General features: G+C 37.2%; 1 protein-coding gene across 10 annotated transcripts in view; it reads right to left on the bottom strand.

Annotated features, from left to right (window-relative positions):
- The window catches only part of LOC125655910 (voltage-dependent calcium channel subunit alpha-2/delta-2-like), a 134263-nt gene that overhangs the window by 13553 nt on the left and 97952 nt on the right, over window positions 1-22758 (bottom strand). For 7 of the 10 annotated variants that reach the window (XM_056144819.1, XM_056144816.1, XM_056144815.1 and 4 more), the window contains 5 exons: window positions 13187-13246; window positions 10770-10826; window positions 9572-9678; window positions 6990-7073; window positions 4989-5161 (listed from right to left, as the gene is read on the bottom strand). In XM_056144819.1, coding sequence (XP_056000794.1) covers window positions 4989-5161; window positions 6990-7073; window positions 9572-9678; window positions 10770-10826; window positions 13187-13246 — 481 coding nt within the window. The remainder of the gene's footprint in view (window positions 1-4988; window positions 5162-6989; window positions 7074-9571; window positions 9679-10769; window positions 10827-13186; window positions 13247-22758) is intronic. The other 3 variants (XM_056144818.1, XM_056144813.1, XM_056144814.1) reach the window with 2 other exon arrangements.

Below are 22758 nucleotides of genomic sequence, written 5' to 3' on the forward strand. Positions count from 1 at the left end.
GTACAAAAATGAGGCAGTTTCAGTTAAATACCTCACCCCCACCCAAATTATTGTTTTAACATTTTCAAGTTTGGACAAAAGCACAATCTATTATATTTTATTTTGTCTCACTTTTCAAGAATTCTATATAAGTCAATTAATTTCCTTAAGCCCCCCCCCCCCCCCCCCCCCCCTCCTACTTAAAAAAAAACCGACGCTACATTTCAATGCACATTTGTACCCGAATGTGAAATTGATTTGACAAGTATTTCTGATGATTTCAAGCCTATATTTATGACAGACATTGTCAGTAAATATATTTACTCCTTTACCTAAATTTGAAACTTTGGACTTGTTTGTCTCTGATATAAAGATGAAATATATTTCTCATACATTTCTGCCCCACATATGATATACGTATAGTTCAGTACAATAAACAGTTTTATCCACATCAAAAATATACAAATATTGCACAATCTAAATGTAGATTCATGGTCACACTATCTATTTTGTATATATACGTACATTAATTCTGGGATTATTTCCTCAGGTCGATAAACTATACAGTTTTTGCAGTAAAGTGAATTACGCAAAATCTACGGTAGAATAAACCTTTTATACTATTTAGAAGCGTTCAGGTGTCAACATGAGGTACCCGTTCTACCCGTGTTGGTTGTTTAATGCATTTTATCTAGATTTCTTTCGGAGATGTTTTTAATTGCATGTAATCCAAACGACCGTGCTCATAAATTTTGAAGTTATGCATGTACACCTGTAAATTCTTGACGCTAATTAATAGACTATCTTTATTCCACATGGATCGTTTATACTCTTGTATTAAGATACTAAATACTATGTTCTTAAGTTAAAATATATAATACATGTTGTATACAGAGATGACACACCAATATTCATGATTTATGAAAATGTCAAGAATTCTAAATATAATTAAATATATGTTTCTACTTTTCATGTATACACTGTACATGTATCTGTATATGTAATACTGTAAACAATATACATAAGAAATTTTCTTTTGTTTGTGCATGATTGCTACGTGTATTGATGTGAAATTTACGATCATTTTATGAGAAATATGCATCCAGTACTTGCACAAAAATGAACAAACAGATGTATTCATATGCTCTACCTGATTATAAACCAAGTACAATCCAAGGGAAAAATCCGAAACATACCAAATGAATAGACCATTTTGTGTTCACAGTTCACCAAATTGCGTTCACCGTTCGCTCTGCGTGTGTTCACCGTTCAAGTGGGAAAGTAGAACGTTTCAGACACTGTAATTAAACATCACTGCACCAAACCATTTTCTAATAAACAGACTTAAATCTTCAGTTTTGAAAGGCCAAGACAGAAAAATGTTCTCCAATAACATGGACCGTGCAAAAGATTTTGAATGAACTACCCACAGAAGAAGGTGCACAGTTCATCACTGAAGAGGCAAGCAGAAACCTCGAGAAAGACAGCAAAGAAGAAAAGATTCAACAGCCAGTGTCATCATCTGAGACAGAAAAATGCATGCAGTGTGTTTTGACAGTTCTTAGAGGACAATAATGGGGACTTGTAGTAACTATCATTTTTTTTTTTTTAAAACAGCGACTTGGTGATCGTCCAACTGAAGAAGCAGAAGAAGATCCCGAAGTGTTAGTATTGATCGTCCAACTGAAGAAGCAGAAGAAGATCCCGAAGTGTTAGTATTGATCGTCCAACTGAAGAAGCAGAAGAAGATCCCGAAGTGTTAGTATTGAGTGAACATTTGTACAGTAAATAATATAAATGGTGGGTGTTCTTGTTTGATACAAGTCATTGTGTCATATATATTGATACAGTGTTTGTTGGGACATATGACTAAATAAAGTCTAAGTAAGTAAAATGACAATAAATCAATATGTACAGAAACACCAATAGATATTTATCAATAAAATGTAATACTACCAATAATATAACAATAATAATGTGAAGAATTACAGTGTGATACCTAAATACACTAGAAAACTGACACGGTCAGCAAGGGTATTAGAGTAAAGTGACATCTGTATTTGATATAGCTATGTTTGGGGCTGGTATATAGATTAGAATTAATAATATTCAAAGATACGTTGAAATGTAAATTTGTGAAAAAGGAATCATGAAGCATATTTATGCAAATGTAAATTACTTCTGTTGGGCACACACTCATCCACTCAAACACAACAGAGTGCAACTAAAACCCATTGTAAGGGGATTCAAAATGGATAACTGGTATGAAATGTGGTACATGCTAACTGAAAAGGATTATGAATTTGACATATTGATGTCTAGGAAAAGGAAATTCTGACATGGGGGGGGGGGGGGGGGGGGGGGGTCTAAGCGTTTTCAAACACATTTGATAGAAGTGTTCTACATTTTTAAAAATAGAAATCAATAGATATGTCTTTACATACATAGGTGAGACAGTTTCCATTATTCCTAGCAGAGACAATGTTAGTCGGCTCAAGGGGGAAATCTCCCCCACCATCCAATATATGGTCTCCTTGGAATTTGACCAAGCTAAGGGGGCAACATCAACTCTTGCCGTAAATGTGCTGAGCTTAGTCCCTGCCTCATTGTGGGGGTTCACACTGCACACATTCTTAATGATTAAGTCTGCAGGTGCCAGCTCCCATGGTTCGGCCTCCAAGGCTGATCCCATCACACTGCCTCCGGGGATAGATATTTCCTCATCAGAAGCGTTGACAATGCTGGTCATCGCTGTGCTCTCCCTAGCATAAGTGTGTGGCACCAATAAGACGTCCGAGATCTGCTTGATATCTGGGCTGATTACAAAATCTTCCAACTCCTTATCCAAACGACAAGGACACCGGTTGACTGAGGCAGCTGGGACCTGGACAGTCTTAGTCAAGGAAACTTGGGCCTCCTGTCCCCCTCTTGGGCGTCCGAACGTCATTGGGACTTTCTCCTCTCCCAAGGTCATGGTGCTATGCTCCAGGTCTAAATGAGCCTTCTAAATGGGAATTCCCCCCAACCCAAGGGTCTTGCACATGGGAAGGATAGGCATGTGAGACTGGGGACCCTGTAAGCAGATCATAGCCCTGGCTGGGCTGTGGGGGCTGGTAATTCTCGTAGGTAATCCCTGGCTCCGAAAATGGGGCAACTGGGTAATACAGTCCAGGAGTGGGGTGCTGCAAGCATGAACCCAAGCCTATCTGGGGCAAACCCTGACTAAGCTGGCCTAGGGCCTGATCATCAACCCATGAATGAGGGGGTGGGGCTGGCCTCCTTGACACTGGGGTGTAGGAATGCAGAGATGGGGTATGATATTCCGGGAGACTCCTAGAGCTGGGTACATAACCACCCCCCTTGACTGGAGTAGGCCTCACCGGGACATTAGGAATAAATGACCCCCCACCAGGGGACAAGAAATCCTCCTCCCACCTATCCCAATCGCTAAACTGTGGGGTGTCATGTACAGAACCTTTTTTGGGTGAATCTAATCCCATTAGATTCCCCAGGGAGTCACTACTACATCGCATATCCCAATCTAAGCTGTAACCTTCTTCAGATCCAAACTGTGTGCCAGTAAACCTCACTCCTCCACTTGAGGCATCCCTAACCCTACCCCCCCCCCCCCCCCCCCTCAAACAGGAAGGCAAGGACGGCGTGAAATAACGTTCGCCACTGCCTGGGGATACCTGGGAGTACGCGGGTACATTCCGCGTGACCACAGGTGTGTCCGGGTGAGGGCGCAAGCCCAACCCGCATAACGCCTCATCTATAGGCATATCTATCTCACATGTAAATAATCCACCAAAAATGTATCAAAAATGCAATCAAGGAATGTCTAAATTGATTCAGTAATTAATAAAAATCCCTGCTAATCACTAAAATCAAAATCTATTCCCAAGTAGAAAAAAGAAAAATCCCAAATCTGACACTACCCTCCAATATGGCGACCTAACAACATGATGTGGGGAAAGCAAAAAAATGCAATAAGCCATCTAGGTAAGTCCGCGGCCTCGAGTTGGGCGCTAATAAAATATATGTGGTATTCATTACAGTGTATCTACATAGAACATGGCCCCACGGACCTAACTGCTCTGCCTGCTGTCGATCTCTAGCTTTGGGTAGGTCCTGCTGTACGTCTGACATGTACCATAACCACGGGAAATCTCGTGCTGCCGGATGTTGATCCTCTGCAATCCGGGAATAAACAAGTCATACTGGGGAAGACTCCCCAGATACTACATATCTCCCTTAGACAGTGGTAAATAGATACAATCATAATAAGAAAGATGATGCCATACAAACAGAAAGACAAAGTGACATGACTCCAAAATCTATAGGTGTCTTCCTCTTACTGTAAATCATTCTGTACAAAATTTGAAAACTGTACAATAAAAACTTTGAGTTATCGTGTCACAAAAAGACGGACAGACAATGTGATTAAAATTTATAGGGCTTCCCGCATTTCATGAGGGCCCTAATTATATGGTCTTCATATAGAGGTTTAAGAGGTATATAAAGTCTACTCGTTTGGTGAAGTAGGCTATTGAGCATTGGACTAATCTATTTTTCTCAACAAATGGACAAATGGATTAAAATACAAAGAACACAAGATGGCATGTTTGATCTGTAATATCAGGAAAACATTCAGATTCATTAAAGAACACTTGCACTTTGGGGATAATCATCCATAATAAATTACAACAGATGACTTGATCCAAGACATCTTGTGGTTTTACTGAAAAGCTCTATCTAAACTCTGGAGTATATAAATTTGATAGCTCAGTCAGTTCAGTATTGATTATGTGGCAAGTCATGAGTTACCTACCTGATGATGCCATCTAGAGGCGAGTGAAACATTCCCACTGGGTCAAATAACACCATATTACAATTAATATTTATTGAAACTGACTAGTACATGTATAACATTTCCAGCAGCGAGGCCTACAATTATCAGTAATCCTACATACTAATAATATTTTAGCTGAAATTTTTCTGCAACTTACCTGCTGTTTGTAGTCTGGGTGATTGGCTGCGACCACAAACGCCCCATCATCCACCAGAAAACAGACAGCGCTGTCCACGTCCTTACAGCTGTTCACCGAACTCGATCCACTTGTTGCAGATATCTCGTTCATATGCTCAACCAAGAAGTCATGGGTAACAACCATTCCGACAACTGTAAAACATAAACTAGAGTAATATTCCCCCCCGACTCGAAATTGGGCATGTGCTGTATATTCTTAAAACTTGACCCACATTTTAATGACCTTTGGTATAGGCCTGACTGAAATAAATTTCAGTCAATCAATTATGGTTTTGAAAATATTTCCAAAGGAATTTGACAAATATGCCTATGATAAACAGTCACTGTATAAGTATGTATTTCTACCATACACAAATAATAACCTGGAAACAAAGTGGGACTAGAGTGAGCATCAGATGAGAGCCTAATTAATGAGAGCCAAGAGCAGACAATAATAGACTGTGGTCATTCCTTTACTGATCACTGAGATGAGTATAAAGAAGTGAAGTAATTAATGAAGGAAACCTGCAAAGGTCCATAGGCCTTAAGAGTCATTTCCTGCTCACATACAATCTTTGTGCCAAGCATCAGCTTCTCCATTACAAAAGTGAGGCTCAGAGACAAAACAAAAGGTCCATGGGCCACATCACTCACCTGAGTCACCTTGGCCCATATCTGAACACTTTCCATAAATATTTGCATGTAAAACCTTAGTCCCTATGGTGGCCCCAACCTACCCCTGGAGGCCATGATTTTTACAAACTTGAATCTGCATTATGCCAGAAAGCTTTCATGTAAATGTCAACTTCTTTGGCCCAATGGTTCTTGAGAAGAAGATTTTTAAAGATATTCCCTATATATTTGTATGTAAAACTTTGATCCCCTATTGTGACCCCAACCTACCCCCAGGGGCCATACTTTGAACAAAATTGAATCTGAACTATGTCAGGAAGCTTTCATGTAAATCTCAGCTCTTCTAGCTCATTGGTTCTTGAGAAGAAGATTTTTAAAGATTTTTTCTATATATTTCTATGTAAAACTTTGATCCCCTATTGTGGCCCCAACCTTGCCCCGGGGGATATGATTTGAACAAACTTGAATCAGCACTTTGTCAGAAAGCTTTCATGTAAATCTCAGCTCATTGGTTCTTGAGAAGATTTTTAAAGATTTTCCCTATATTTGTAGGTAAAACATTGTGACCTTGTGTCCCCATCATACCCCCGGGGGCCATGATTTGAACAAACTTGAATCTGCACAATGTCTGGAAGCTTTCATGTAAATATCGGCTTTTCTGGCTCAGTGGTTCTTGAGAAGAAGATTTTTAAATGACTCCACCCTATTTTTGTGCTTATCTCCCCTTTGAAAGGGTCATGGCCCTTCATTTGAACAAACTTGAAAACCCTTCATCCAAGGATGCTTTTGGCCAAGTTTGGTTGAATTTGGCCCAGTGGTTCTGGAGAAGAAGTCGAAAATGTAAAAAGTTTACAGACGGACAGACGACGGACAACAGACGATCAGAAAAGCTCACTTGAGCTTTCAGCTCCGGTGAGCTAAAAAGATGGAAGGACACATCAAGGATGAGCAGGTACAAAGATACAAAGGCATGGTGATTTCTATATTCAAAATAAATTGTGTTTGCAGGGGCTATGCACTCAGTTTTCTTGCTAGATCTACAGGGCCAAAGTAGAAGATAAAATTTATTTTCACAAAATGATTCATGTAGCCCATCTTGGGGCCTGAACATTTGACACAAGGTCTAGGAATTTTATAGTTTGCTGATGGCCTGAACATTTGACACAAGGCCTAGGAATTTTAGAGTAGTCCATAAAGTTTGAAGAGTTCTCTAGTAACTGGCCAGACAACATAAATGTAATTTCTTCCCATAGAAGTAACACTATAACCATGCCCCTCTTGTCATAATACAAGGAAAGCTGTGCCTTGTGTTGTCCCTGATTTTGAACAATTCTATTCTAGGATGTACCTGCTGATGGTGTGCTCTGTAACTTTGAACCAATAACTGCATGTGTCACCATAACTGTGGGAGTAGTTTCATTGTCAAGAGGTCCTGAAATTGAATCACAGTTATTCATAACTCTTCATGCTGAATCTCCCACTCTCCCCTTGTGTAACCTGTTCTCCTCAATGATACATTCAGTGTACTGTTTCATTTCCAAGATTATACTATCAAATAAGATGAAGGGTGGTGCTGACTCTACTTAGAAATGTTTAAAAAAAGATGCCAGAATGTGCAATGTTTTAATTGCAAATGAGTGACCTTAATTCGGAGTTTTAATTCATTTTAAATTTGATGTAATATTCAACAAGAAATGTTTGTAAAACATATATGCCCCCTCCCCCATGGTGCAAAATTGAAAAGGGTTATACGAATGCATTATTTGATTTATAGCAGTGCCAAACAAATTCAAGATATTGAGCAAACAATATCTTCCTAAGTCCAGATTGGATTGACAAAGTGACCTAAAAATCAATAAGGGTCATCTACTCCTTATGCTGTAACAGTGTACCAAGTTTGATGTCAATTAAGCAAATGATTCTTAAAATATAGGCGATAATATATTACTATGTCCATTTTAACCCTTGACCTTTAACCATATGAACCCAAATTCTATAAGGATCCTTATGACTCCTTATGATGTTCAACTGTACCAAGTTTGATGTCTGTCAAGGAAAGGATTCTCAAGACATTGAATGGACAGTATATTCCTATGTCCAGTTTGACCCTTGACCTTTGACCTCAAAATGGGTCATCTACTTTTTATGGTGTAAAAGTGTACCAAGTTTGATGTCTGTCAAGCAAAGGGTTCTCAAGATATTGAGCAGTATATTCCTATGTCCAGTTTGACCCTTGACCATGTGGCCTCAAAATTGATAGGGGTCATCTACTCCTGAAGATGTACCATTGTACCAAGTTTGCTGTCTGACAAGCATAGGGTTTTCAAGATATTGAGCGGACAGTATACTCCTATGTCCAGTTTGACCTTAAAATCAATAGGGATCATCTACTCCTAACAATGTATCAAGGAAAGGTTACTCAAGATATCTTCCTATGTCCAAAGTGGATTGACCCTTGAACTTTGACCTGAAAATTAATAGGGGTCCTCTTCTACTCATAACCAATCCACATGTGAAAAATCATTACGATCAAGTGAATGGTTCTCAAGATATTGAGCATACAACATGTGGTCTACCGACAGACCAACATACCGACCAACCAACAGGTGCAAAGCAATATGCCCCTCTTCTTTGAAGGGGGGCATAATAACAAATTATACTGTGGTGCTGAGGTTATGAAAGAAAATTTTAATCCTGAAGATTTTGGTTCTGCAAAATGTGTGGAGCTATTTAACTGGATGTTTTATGCACAAGAAGCAAACTTATCTCCTTCCAAAGTCTGAACGAATCTATCTGTTGTCTTGCATGCCATCCAATATTGTTGTTAACAGTTTGTTTCTCATTCTTTAAACTGTATACCAACATGGTGATGTCAATAAAAATTGTTAGTGTAGTTATCGGGATTTATGTTGCCATGTTTCTAGCGGGACTTATATTTTAACACATTTGGCGGTGAAACATGAGTGATAATTTATGGTCACACTAAGATAAGCTTTATTTATCCATTTTGACACACAGAACAAACACCAAATCATGATTACGTCAAGTGGTGTATCAGCTCCAAATGTGCTAAATTTTAAATGCACTAAATAAGTACACATATCAGAGACAACATAACCATACATTCCACTCAGCAGCAACATTTCCTGTCAGTGCTGCAGTTAGTGAATGGCCGTACCTAGTGTCCTGTCAGTGCTGCAGTTAGTGAATGGCCGTACCTAGTGTCCTGTCAGTGCTGCAGTTAGTGAATGGCCGTACCTAGTGTCCTGTCAGTGCTGCAGTTAGTGAATGGCCGTACCTAGTGTCCTGTCAGTGCTGCATTAGTGAATGGCCATACTTAGTGTTCTGTCAGTGCTGCATTAGTGAATGGCCGTACCTAGTGTTCTGTCAGTGCTGCATTAGTGAATGGCCGTACCTAGTGTCCTGTCAGTGTTGCAGTTAGTGAATGGCTGTACCTAGTGTCCTGTCAGTGCTGCATTAGTGAATGGCCGTACCTAGTGTTCTGTCAGTGCTGCATTAGTGAATGGCCGTACCTAGTGTCCTGTCAGTGTTGCAGTTAGTGAATGGCCGTACCTAGTGTGCTGTCAGTGCTGCAGTTAGTGAATGGCCGTACCTAGTGTCCTGTCAGTGCTGCATTAGTGAATGGCCGTACCTAGTGTTCTGTCAGTGCTGCAGTTAGTGAATGGCCGTACCTAGTGTTCTGTCAGTGCTGCAGTTAGTGAATGGCCGTACCTAGTGTTCTGTCAGTGCTGCATTAGTGAATGGCCGTACCTAGTGTTCTGTCAGTGCTGCAGTTAGTGAATGGCCGTACCTAGTGTTCTGTCAGTGCTGCAGTTAGTGAATGGCCGTACCTAGTGTTCTGTCAGTGCTGCAGTTAGTGAATGGCCGTACCTAGTGTTCTGTCAGTGCTGCATTAGTGAATGGCCGTACCTAGTGTGTATGGTGCATGGAACATAAAATTCTGGTCATAATGAAGCGCCCGTCTGAAGTAGGCAGACTGCCACGGATCCCTGTAACTCTCCATCACCACAGCCTCACTACAAAGCAAAAGTAAGACCAGTCAAAATCAAATTGATGTGTTTTTTCCCCCTTGTTGAGGTTTTAAAATCATTATGGTTTAAGATTGATATGAAAGGACGAGCATGTCCATAAAACAAAAACAACAGAATTAACTAGAAAACTGACTCAGTCAGGAAGGGCATGCATATTCTGCATGTACTCGTTCTTAAGACACAAAATTCATTAACGTCTGTAATGACAGGTGATATGCAGGCAAACGGAGTTATATGAGAAAAAATCTAATGATAAATATCTGAATACAGCTATAGGATTTCTTTCTTCTGAAAAAATTACATTGCATGGATTTGCATTACAAAATATGTGAATGTCCACAAAACTGAGTGAAAATATGAAATTCTGAAAAAAACCCACAATATTTGTATATCCTTTTTTCTGTGATTTTTTTAAAGTCTAGGGTACAAACAAAGGCTACAGACGTCAAATAGCAATGAAATTTACAGAAACATGCTTCTTTATGATTCCAGTACTATTTTGATAATTTTTCAAAATATTTATTCATTTTTACTACAAATTTTGCTGTTATGATAATTCTGCAGTTGGATTCGAACCCACTATTTACAGATCAGCAGTTAAAACCTTAACAGAATGAGCTCCCAGCTAGGCAATCATATTTAAAAGGAATATACAAAATAGTGTTGATATTTATATTTTTCATGTGTTAAAAGGAAGTCGACCATTATGATGAACCTCCTTACTGGCTCAATATGGCAGACTGGGATGAAACACAACAGGTCAACAGATGACTACATGTGACCTAAAGAGCTGTTTCTTTGACCTTGCCTGATAAATCTCAAACTTAGGTTTTTTTTCATTTCTTAAAAATTATCACGATTTCTTTCTTACTGACTACATCCAGAATTTTGTATTTCTGCCATCATTTCCAGTTTCTAGAGCCCATTATTGGCTATTGTAATTATCTTGAAGATAAAATGTCAACCTACCTACCTACCCACCCCAACTACCCAGGTTTTTAACATTGGAGTGGGGAGAGGGCAAACAAAGATAACTATTTCAAATTAGGCCTCAATGTGGCTGCATTCCTACTTACTGTTTAGGATAAACAGTTGTTAGACCACCGTATGTCGCCAAGAACACTGCTGTTGTGCTGAAATTACAACAGGATTAATGAAAATCCCTTTATTTGCATTGTCAGTTTGACTGGCATTTATATATTTACAGTACAAAAACATTGTAGCACTTCAGAATCTACATTTCCTGTCCGTATCAATGTGCTACATAAATCTCATCATAAGGAAAGCATTTTAAAATCAGCTAGAGGTTCATATGAAATGCAATCTTCAATGTTGCAATTAACAAAACTAGGTAAAAAACTTATCATGAATCAAAATACATGTTTTATAAGTAAGTTAATTGATTAATCTCAAACACTCCACACATCAAATGGGTTACTTCAAGTATCAAGCATTGCAATTACCTCAATGCATGCAAAGCAATTATTTCAAGCAAATCTGTTAGAAACTGGAGACCTATGTACTGCACATAGCATATTGCAAGCTCAGTACACAAACCTCTTCTGAATACATTGTCCTTAAAGCAACAAATTCTAATGTCAATTAAACAAACTTAAATCTAAGTTATTCAAATGACATTACATGCATTTACCATCTTAATTTTCGATCAAAAGAATGTTTCTTAAATAATTAAATTTCCAGACAATTGTTTTAACTGAAATTTAACAGTGTTTGACATTTAATGCTTGCTGTTTGAATGGTGCCAATCTAAAATTGGTACTGGACAAGTAATAATATTGTTTTTCTTCAACCAATTGATATTTATACAGAATGCCTGTTTTAACAAACCCTTTTCCTTTGAAGAAAATTATCAGTGTCAAGTTTGATTTAAAATTGTTTTGCTGTTTTGCAGAATAAGCTGAATATATGAGACAACCATAAAATATACAGACCTGTTTACCCTTTCGAACAAGGTGTAATTTTACTAATATTAATTATTTAGCCCAAAAAACATAAAAACTCCGAAAACATCCTAAATTGAGTATTTTCCCACATTTTCTCTAAAATGTAAACATTAAAACTTCAAAATCTTATCCAAAGTTTGCTTTGAAAATAATATTGCATACTTCATCCCCAAATATTTCAGTACTTCATTTACATAATCATTTTCATGTTTCAGTACTTCATTTACATAATCATTTTCATGTTTCAGTACTCATTTACATAATCATTTTCATGTTTCAGTACTCATTTACATAATTATTTTCATGTTTCAGTACTTCATTTACATAATAATTTTCATGTTTCAGTACTCATTTACATAATCATTTTCATGTTTCAATACTTCATTTACATAATCATTTTCATGTTTCAGTACTCATTTACATAATAATTTTCATGTTTCAGTACTTCATTTACATAATCATTTTCATGTTTCAGTACTCATTTACATAATCATTTTCATGCATTCCTGAGCATTATGTTTCCTAATAAAAAAATCAGTGTAAAATACCACATTAAAAAAATCAAAACTGTTATAATTACAGGTCAATGGTTAATTTAAATAAATTCTGAATTACAACTACTTATAAGTAAACTGCCTTATACATGTATGCATGTACAGGTATATGTAACAGTTGTATATTTTAGATATTGGTGTCTTTATTTTAACTAATCTTGTTTCAAGGCCAGTCAGTGCTGTACCTTAAACTTCATAATCTAAAGTGTAAAGAGTCATTTGTGAAACACAATATTTAAGGGTGTGGCCATCTTCCATTGTTGATCTTGACCTTTGGCAATAACACAACATTGATCTTGACTTCTTAGTTCATCAGGTATGAAGTCTCTATCTTGTATAGTTTAAAAAAAATTAATTTCTGAACAGGCTGACCAAAACACCCATATTTTCAATCTCGATGGTGCAGGAATTGATAAACTATGTTAAAAATGTTAAGAGTAAACAAGTCTGAAGATAATGAGATTGCTTCAACCAGAAAAGTTTACTATCAAAGTGGTAGTCTGATAAAAAAAAACCACCCACAAACCATGCAATAAAGGATATACCAATTTATCTCAAAAAAAGTTACACACTTTAATTTTTGATATTTTTAGTGGATGCACAAACTATCATGAAATGCATAACAATAATTCTTAAATAATAAACATTCAAGTAAAAGATAATTGATAGAATATTTCTTATGCATTGTGAAATATAGCTCTTGTGTTACTGTAATACTACATTTCATAAAATGTTTTTCTCCCACTTCTGATTACGAATAATAGGGTATACTTTTTATTATATAAGTGTTATCAATATCAAAAATCAAAATAAGTAACCTTTTCACCAATAAAATCTCTGCATGTTTCATAAACAGACCACAACTTGAGCTTCCACTCAGAGAAACAAACACCAAAGATTGATAGTATAGATATGGGCAGTTAGCTTGATGTTGAATGGGTTTCACTGTGTTAGAAAAAAGAAAACACCATTTACTTAGTAGTGCCTGTGTCATTGCCATCAGAACTGTAAAACAGAGTGTGTAGATCATCAGATCTACGTTTATAAAGTACACGTTTCACTTGTTTGACACAAAATTATAACTTATAACCTGTCCAAATATAGGCCGAGTATATACATTGTTAACTCGTACAGAATTTGGTTAAAATTCTGTTTCATTTAGAACAGAAATAATCTCTTGAGGTGCAGCCACAAAACACAAATTTCAGTTCAATTTTCCATTTGACTTTCAAATGTCTGCTCAAGTAAATCTATAGGTGAGGTGTTTACATGATAGACCTTCCATTTTATTCTCAATCGATCTAGTCCTATAGTGACAAAATTGAAATTTTACCTCTGACATTGAAACTTAAAGAATAACAAGAGGCCCATGGGCCACATCGCTCACCTGAGTCACCTTGGCTCATATTTAAAGATTTTCCCTATATATTCGCATGTAAAACTTTGATCCCTCAGTGCTCCAAGTTGCGAGTAAAATGGTCGCATTTGCGACCAGAAAATCAATTTTGCGACTAGAGATTATAATTAAGTTGCATTTTCGCGAGTGAAGAAAATTTGGGCAACCAGTAAAATTTTAGAATCGGGATCGGAAGTCTGAATAAATATTATTCAGTCTCGGTCAAAACAATCAAGATGGCGGGAAAATGAATTTTAGAGCACTTTGGAATTATCAATAGTAAAAAATAGAAGTCTCAGCCTAGTACATGTAACAAAGAAATTCAAGAATCACACGGGGAAAGTTCTGCATCAAAAGATGGTGTAGCAGTGTCTAAAGAGAAATGCAAAAGTAAAGGAAGAACCCCAGTCCTGAAATGGCGGAGGGAATTTTCGTGATGGCAAAATGTTTTGCAGAATTTGTGAGGCCAATTAGCCAGCAACATCCACCATTTCTGGACATCCATTGTCCTATTTCGCCACGACTGAGTGTACATCTTTCAAATGTGGAAATGTGACTATTCACGGTAACAGTAAAAGACATGTCGTTGTCCGTGACTGCATTATTAGCAGTAAGTTGAGCGGGGCAACTGTTGCTGTTAATTTTCAAAGACAATCAAACTCGGGATGTAGTGTTCTTATTGATGCTGGTACTAATTGTTCAGCAAAAGATCCAACAAAATTAGGAGCTCTTATTCGCATAACATGATAAGCAGTGAAGGTAGCAACAACCACGCTCGCTAGGTGGCGCGTCATGTTCTATTTTTATTTCTACAGGAAAAGTGGGACGAGGTTCCACCCTATTTTTTACGGGCTAGTATGGATAAACCTAGAGTCTACGAATGATGCGAAGTTGATCGTTCGGATCTAAAATAGCTATATTTAGCGTATCTCACATGATTAGGCACATTCCAGAAAATCCCTTTGAGATTGAAGCGATTAAGCAGAGCGAGTATATGTAAACATTTACTTAACGGTGAAATACGCAACAAAGAGTGACATATTAATAAATTTTATGCATGAATAAATTATACTGAGGTCAAACATGGACGATAATTGCCCGTGTTCATATAGTATTTGATTGATTTAGATATCCAAGGAAAGATAACTCCCATTATTAACGTACACACAACGTACCAGTGGTATACAGTAATACAATGTTTATACATTTCTGAATGATGAGTGAATCTTTATTTTCATCAGAATCTTTACCATCACACTCACAGACCAGGTCCCCATACTCCTACCAGTGTCAATCTGTGACTGATAGCAGTGCGGTATTTAATTTGATATAGTCTAGAGGAAATTCGAAATATGGTAGTGACATTTCTTCCTCACTGAATTAGCTGGATTTTTAGCGTTTAAAGAAAAGTGGGGTATGGACTGGGGGTGGGTTAAAAATGCTATTTGCCAAATTTTCAACAATATTAATTACAAGGCAAGGCAAAAGGGGTCATAAGCTACAGATGATGCAATTTTCACTTGCAAGTTGCACTGCCACTAGTTACACTTAATTAGTGACTTACTTACAGATAAATAAAGTAACTTACAGACAAATATTTTATTTATTTATTTATCTATCATTTCATTTCATTTTTTTTAATATCATGGTTTGTACTTGAAGAGTCATCGCAATAAAGGGACATTAATTATTAGTGTTACAAAAAAATCTGATCATGCAGTTTTTAAATTTCTGAATTTTGAAAAAATAAATAATAAACATTTCAACCATTCATTCTCAGACAGATTCTGATACCACTCAGCCCCCCAACTGGCCAGAGAGTTCTGCTTCTGTCAGTTCTGATGCAACTAGCTCAGCCCCCAGACTGGCCAGAGAGTCCAGTGTTTCGGTAAATTCTGATAATGATGCAACTCAGGTCCCCCCCCCCCCCCCCCGACAGCTCTACCAGAAGTTCTCGGAAAAGACTTGCTGATGTTTAATAAATCAGTTTTCCTATTAATTTTACTTTTGCTCCTGTTCATCAGTTCATTAGGCTATGGCCCAATCTGATTAAATTTAAGATCGTTGATCCGCTCCGTTTTCCTCTTCCTTTCCTGTATCTGTGAAGTCCAGAGGTGAGATATATTCTTTCCAAAACAAATAAGAATGTTCATGGAACAATTTAGTATTAATTGTTTTCCTTTTATGTTGTATGCCTTATTTCAAGAAATAACTTTCAGGTCACTTTTTAATGTGAAATGGAACATTTTCAATTTTTGACAACCTGACGGTAGGGGTGTTTAAGACACTATACCTCATTTTCTGTAAGAAAGTGGAGTAAAAGGAATTCAGATTTGGATTCAGCATACTCAAAATTTGTAATTACACCTGCTTTTTATTGTTTTGGGTAATGGTGTTTCAAGAAATAAAGTTGGGTCACTTTTTGATGCGAAATGAAACATTTTCCGTTTTTGGCAACCCGACGGTAGGGGTGTTTAAGACACTATACCTCATTTTCTATAAGAAATTGGAGTAAAAGGAATCCAGATTTGAAATCAGCATACTCAAAATTGGTAATTGCACCTGATTTTTATTGTTTTGGGTAATTTAAAAAAAATGGGTGGTGGTTGCTAGTGAAGCATACATGCCAACTTTCCCGATTTCTGTGGGACTCTCCCGATTTGAAGCAACTGAAAAGGTAAATCCCGATATCCCGATCGGGATTGCAAAAATACCCCGAAATCCCGATTTTCTAAAAATATCTCCCATTTTAAGACAACAACCCCCCATTTCCAACCGGAATTTGAAATCCCGCGTCATTTCTGAACTGGCCAATCAGAAATCGGAACAATAGTCAGTCATTGCTGTTTACCTGTGTCGTAATGGTATCGGCGTGGGGTGGTGTAATTTACCTGGCCTGGTCTGCCTGTGTCGGGGTGCTTATTGGACAGTGCGAAGCATGTTTTGATAGTAATTAATCGAGAAGACGGATTTCAAATTGACATATCCTTTACACAAACGTGAATGACAACGATGATAGTGTCACCACCAAACAATCGGACATTCCCGATTTTTGCCTCTCGCTGACAGCATCCAAAATTTGCAATATGGTACGTCAAATATATATTTTTCCAACTATAATGATATAGGCTATCCAAATCTATCCGTCTATAGCGATGTATTATATAGTCTATATAGTGTAGTATTCAATAAATATACTTTGTGATGCGTAATTCGCACAAGTCAGTACTGAATTTTATGTTTAGCAAGTAGGCTTAATTTACAAGTTAAATCGTATATTTTGATGTGAATTTTTCCTGGTAATTATTTCAGATGTCATGCGTGCAAAGGTTTTGTTTGCAAATTTCATAGCAGGGCAGGTCACTCCTTTTCTGGTTGCAATGCAGATTATTCCACCAGACTCTGCAAGCCCACGTATACAGACAAGTGTAGTATATAAAGGAGAGAGGAGAAAATCTTTTGGCTGGACCGGGAATCGAACCCAGGACTGCTGCATTACTAGTCAGGAGCCAGGCCGATATCCACGGTCCATATAGCCCTAATTACTACACAAGCAAGATCGCCTTTGTAGTCGTACCTAAATGCATGTGCTTTAATTTAAATTTTGATATATAGACCAGCCAATGTTTATTGTATGGTGGAAAAGGATGCAACTTTAAGTATTATTTGATAATATGTATGTGACTTGTTGTTGGAGAGGATTTTTTGCTGAATAGATGATTTTAATAAAATATTTATGTATATCTTTCAAAGTTTTTTGGGTTTTTTTAATATATAGTTTTATATATAGTATATATGTTTATATATATTTATTTTCATGGTAAAATGTTGTGAATTTGAGCTTTGAAAAAAGGTCGTCGCGCGCAAAATCCCCCATGGGGATTTTTAAAAGTTGGCATGTATGGTGAAGGCCCATTTATAGATAACTTTCAAGCAAATCCTTGTGTGGAATGCTGGGTTTTCTTCCCCAGAAGCGTACTGTAAAATATACAGGATGGCCCAATGCAATACAACTTTTGCCAGAGTAAAAACTTGACTTGTTAGCATCCAGCATGTTTCACAGTACATTTCTATTCAGTTTAAAAATAAAACAAACAAAATGTATACATGGGTGTTGATTTTTTACGTGAAAGATATTCATATTTTAATAAAAACCTTGTAAGTCTTATATTTACAAAATCTTTTACTATGGCGAGTAAAAATTTTGAACATGGCGACTAGAAATTTGAAAATGGCGACCAGAAATATTTTTAGGTCGCCATTTTGTGACCTGATAGCAGATGCGACTTGGAGCACTGTCCCTATTATGGCCCCATCCTACTCCCAGGGGCCATGATTTTTACAAAACTGAATCTGCACTATGTCATGAAGCTTTCATGTAAATGTAAACTTTTCTGGCCAGTGATTTTTCATCAGAAGATTTTTAGTGATTTTCCCTATATATTTGTATGTAAAATTTTGATCCCCTATTTTGATCTCCATCTTACCCTCTGGGGCCATGATTTTTACAAACTTCAATTGCACTATGTCAGGAAGCTTTTGTGGAAATGTAAACGTCTTTATAAGCCCAATGGTTCCTAAGGAGAATTTTTTTTTTTTTTAATTTTTTCTTTCTATATATTAGTTATGTAAAACTTTGATCCCCTATTGTAGCCCCATCCTAACCCCAGGGGTCATGATTTTAACAAACTTGAATCTGCACTATGTCAGGAAGCTTTCATGTAAATTACTTTCCTGGCCCAGTAGTTTTTGAGAATTTTTAAAAAAGATTTTCCCTATATATTTGTATGCAAAACTTTGATCCCCTCTTGTGGCCTCATTGTACCCCGGGGGGCATGATTTTCACAAACTTGAATCTGCACTTTGTCAGGAAGCTTTCATGTAAATTTCTACTTTCCTGGCCCAATAGTTTTTGAGAAGATTTTTAAAAGATTTTCCCTATATATTTGTATGTAAAACTTTGATCCCCTATTGTGGCCCCATCCAACCCCCGGGGGCCATGATTTTACAAACTTGAATCTACACTATGTCAGAAAGCTTTCATGTAAATTTCAGCACTTCTGGCCCAGTGGTTCTTGAGAAGAAGATTTTTAAATGACCCTACCCTATTTTTGCATTTTTGTGATTGTCTCCCCTTTGGCCCATCATTTGAACAAATTTGAAAGCCCTTCACCAAAAGATGCTTTTGGGCAAGTTTGGTTATAATTGGCCCAGTGGTTCTGGAGAAGAAGTTAAAAATGTAAAAAGTTTACAGACGGACCGACAGACAGGCAGACAGACGACGGAGAACAAGCGATCAGAAAAGCTCATTTGAGCTTTCAGTTAAGGTGAGCTAATAAAAACTTTGTACAGGTTATCCGCTTGTATTTTGTGTCACTCAGGTTATAAATAAACATGAACAAAAACTATAACATACAGTTGTAACTTGTACAAATTGCAACATGTACACACGACATGGTACTACACGTACTTTGTTTATCTACGTCTGATACTTATAAACAAACAACAAAAATCAATATATGCACCCAGGGGTGCATAAGCCGAGTTGCATGGGATACCTTGTAAAGTCAGGAATGATGTGGCATATTTATAATTGTGAAGAATTAATTTCAGTTTTAAACTTTTCGAGTTACTGTCCAGAAACCATATTTGTCTGAAGTTTTCAATCTATTTTCGGTCACTGTGACCTTGACCTTTTTCTCCAAAATCAATAGGGGCCTTGCTTTGCTGGTATCCAACAATATATCCAAGTTTCATTTGATTCAAATTAAAATTTTTCGAGCTATCCTCCGGAAACCAAATTTTTTTTGAATATTAAATCTATTTTCAGTCACTGTGACCTTGACCTATTTTCTCCAAAATCAATAGGGGTCTTCCTTACCTGGTACATAACAATATCTTTAAGGATATGCGGGACAATGATCACGTGATGGTTGCGAATTTATTATAAATTTAGAACCGGACGCAACGTAGTTCAAGCTTCCCGAGAAAAATCACAATGCTGTACAGCCACACTATATGACGTCATAATAAAAAAGTACGTCACAACGTTGTATCGCGGGGAAAATGTCATCATATTTTGTTGTAATTTGCTACCGATGTTTAGTGTCATGTGTAAATCTGTTGATTGAATTCTTGTCAAATGATAATTTTTATTTTATTTCATAGTGTTTACAAGTCTCCTTTTGCATATATTACATGTATATAGTATGCACCACAGTAATTTTGATAGTATAGCCTATAAGTCACCAAAATCACTCCTACATGCTCTAGGCATTTTCAAAAAGAAAGTCAATCGTCTGTAAACAATGACTCAGTGCAAGTGTAAGATGATGATCGTTTGTTGATATTTACTATAGTAGTATGAAACTAGAACTGGACACACATTTCTCCGAATCTTGCTTGGGAAACGTACGAACTATTCACGTGCTTAAAATCATAATCGACCCTTGTTTGCGAAAAATACCCCCCCCCCCCTTATGACAACAATCGTTACTTTTGTTCAAATACTAGGAATGTTTAATTTTCGCAAGCATTTTCATGTAAATATAAGCCCGGTACGCTTTATCTCTTAAACTATTTCATATTCCAAATTATTTTTACTAACTTTACGAAACACTGCTGCGGAAATGGTAACTAATGTAAACAAGAGGCCCAGGGGCCTTATAGGTCACCTGAGTATCATGTAACAACCTTCCAATATTTGAATTAGGTTTGTGTTTAAATATAAGAATTTTACTTTTGGATGGAAGAAACATTGAATAGCTATGTGGTCAGCCCCGCCTTTCCACCAGAACCCCTGACCCAGGGGCCATAAATTTCAGTTTTGAAAGAAGCATCCTTGATCATCATTATCATACTATTAGTTTGTCTACTTAATACCCAGTAGCAGAGGAGAAGATTTTCAAAGAAATAATGCATTTTCACTATAGCCCCACCCTAGCACCAGAACCCCTGATCCAGGGGACATGAATTTCACAATTTTTAACAAGAGGTACTGTGAGCAATGCTCACTAAGAATACCCCCCGCTTACCCCAATCTCCCAAAGGGTGTTGGTAATAGGTATAAACTACCTCTTTTCTGAGTGTTGCTATTTCGATGTCCAGTGCGCATGACCTTTGACCTTTTGACCCCAAAATCGATAGGGAACATCTTCATCCCATGGGTAGTCCATATGTTTGATATGGTGACTGTAGGTGGAAAGGATAACGCTTTCGAGCCCGGAAACCATATTGCTACTTCAATGTCCAGTGCGCTTGACCTTTGACCTTTTGACCCCAAAATCGATAGGGAACATCTTTATCCTATGGGTAGTCCATATGTATCATATGGTGACTGTAGGTGGAAAGGATAACACTTTAGAGCCCGGAAACCATATTGCTACTTCGATGTCCAGTGTGCTTTGACCTTTGACCTATTGACCCCAAAATCGATAAGGAACATCTTCATCCCATGGGTAGTCCATATATATGATATGGTGACGGTAGGTGGAAAGGATAATGCTTTAGAGCCCGGAAACCATTGCGTCTACAGACGGACGGACGGACAACCCGATTCCAGTATACCCCCCCCACAACTTGTTGCGGGGGGTATAAAGAGGCATCCTTGCTCATCATTACCATGCTATTAGTTTGTCTACTTAATACCCAGAGACAGAGAAGAAGATTTTCAAAGAATTTCTACACTTTCACTATATGACCAATAGAGCCCCACCCTAACACAAGAACCCCTGCCCCAGGGGCCATGAATTTTACAATTTTGGTAGAGGGCTCAACGCTCATTATAATTATGCCCACAGTTTGGCTTCTTGATGTCCAGGAGTAAAGAAGAAGATTTTTTAAAATTACACTCATTTTGATGGTTTTTGCCCCACCCCTCAGGCCCCAGGGGGGCAGGGACCACGAATTTCACAATTTTTGTTCCCCTCCACCCACAGATGCTATATGCCAAAATTGGTTGAAATTGGTTCAGGGGTTTCAGAAAAGAAGCTGAAAATGTTCAAATGTTAACGCACGACGAACGACGACGGACAAAAACAGATAGCAATAGGTCACCTGAATGAATTCAGGTGACCTAAAAATATGACACACGTTGGAATGTATGCGAGAAGCAGACGTGTGAAAAAGAAAAAGGTGCAAAGTCACAACATGTGTGACACATAAATTCGATCGAGTCAAGGACACTAGCTACCATTGCCGCGGAAATGCTGTTGATCTTGTAAAGGAAGTAGAAGTAGTAGCTCATATTGACGTTAACTAGATCTAACCCGTGGTTTGAAAGAAGACGAATTGTAGAGCTAGATTAGATGTTTCGTCCGAAGCCATGTTTAATATATACATTTATATTTTAAAAAAATAAATATTAAATTTGTTTTTATTAACTCAATTTTTGTTCCATAATCATGAAAATTCTAAATATTTCAATAGGTTCAAAACAAATAGTTTCTAACAATGTACTCCAAAACAGGCACGAAGAATTAGGCTGCTCCCCCCCCCCCCCCCCCCTTTGACAATGAGCTTTTTTTTTTATTTTGAAGTGCAAATAAATTGAGACGGTCCCCTCCCCCATTACTTTTAACAGTAGTTGTACATGAAAAGAATATAAGCTTGAAAGTTATTAATAACAAATATTTCGCCAAGCCTAACCCCAAGTGAACATATCAATGTATAACTTCAAGGACACCTACCTCAAAATCAAGATTAGTTTCGCCCCGTCATATTTCTACAGGAAGTTAGGTATATGAATAGCTTTTTAATTGCAGTGTTTGCAAAAAAATTCATTGACAGGTTTTTGAACAGTGCTTCATTGAGTATCTGGACTACCCTGTTTTTAAGTACTAATTTCCACCCCAAATTCTCCCAATTTCTTATTGTATGGTTATGTTTAAGCATGTTTTTATTAATATATATTTTATATTTTGCATATATTCTAAAGATTATTGTAAAAGATATAGATAAAAATTCCATCAAATTATTTTTTTGAATTGAAAATCGGAATGATCTTGTAAAATTCACAATTTTCGAAAAGGGGGGGGGGATTAATTCAAAGCTTATTATCTCCCTTGTATTCCTAGAAAGTGGCCAAGAAATTTATACACATTGTACAGAACATCCTGATGGTGCTTCATGAAAAAAAAGAAAAAATATTCAT

The sequence above is a fragment of the Ostrea edulis genome, chromosome 7, assembly GCF_947568905.1.
Source record: "Ostrea edulis chromosome 7, xbOstEdul1.1, whole genome shotgun sequence".
In the NCBI taxonomy this organism is placed as follows: Eukaryota; Metazoa; Mollusca; class Bivalvia; order Ostreida; family Ostreidae; genus Ostrea; species Ostrea edulis.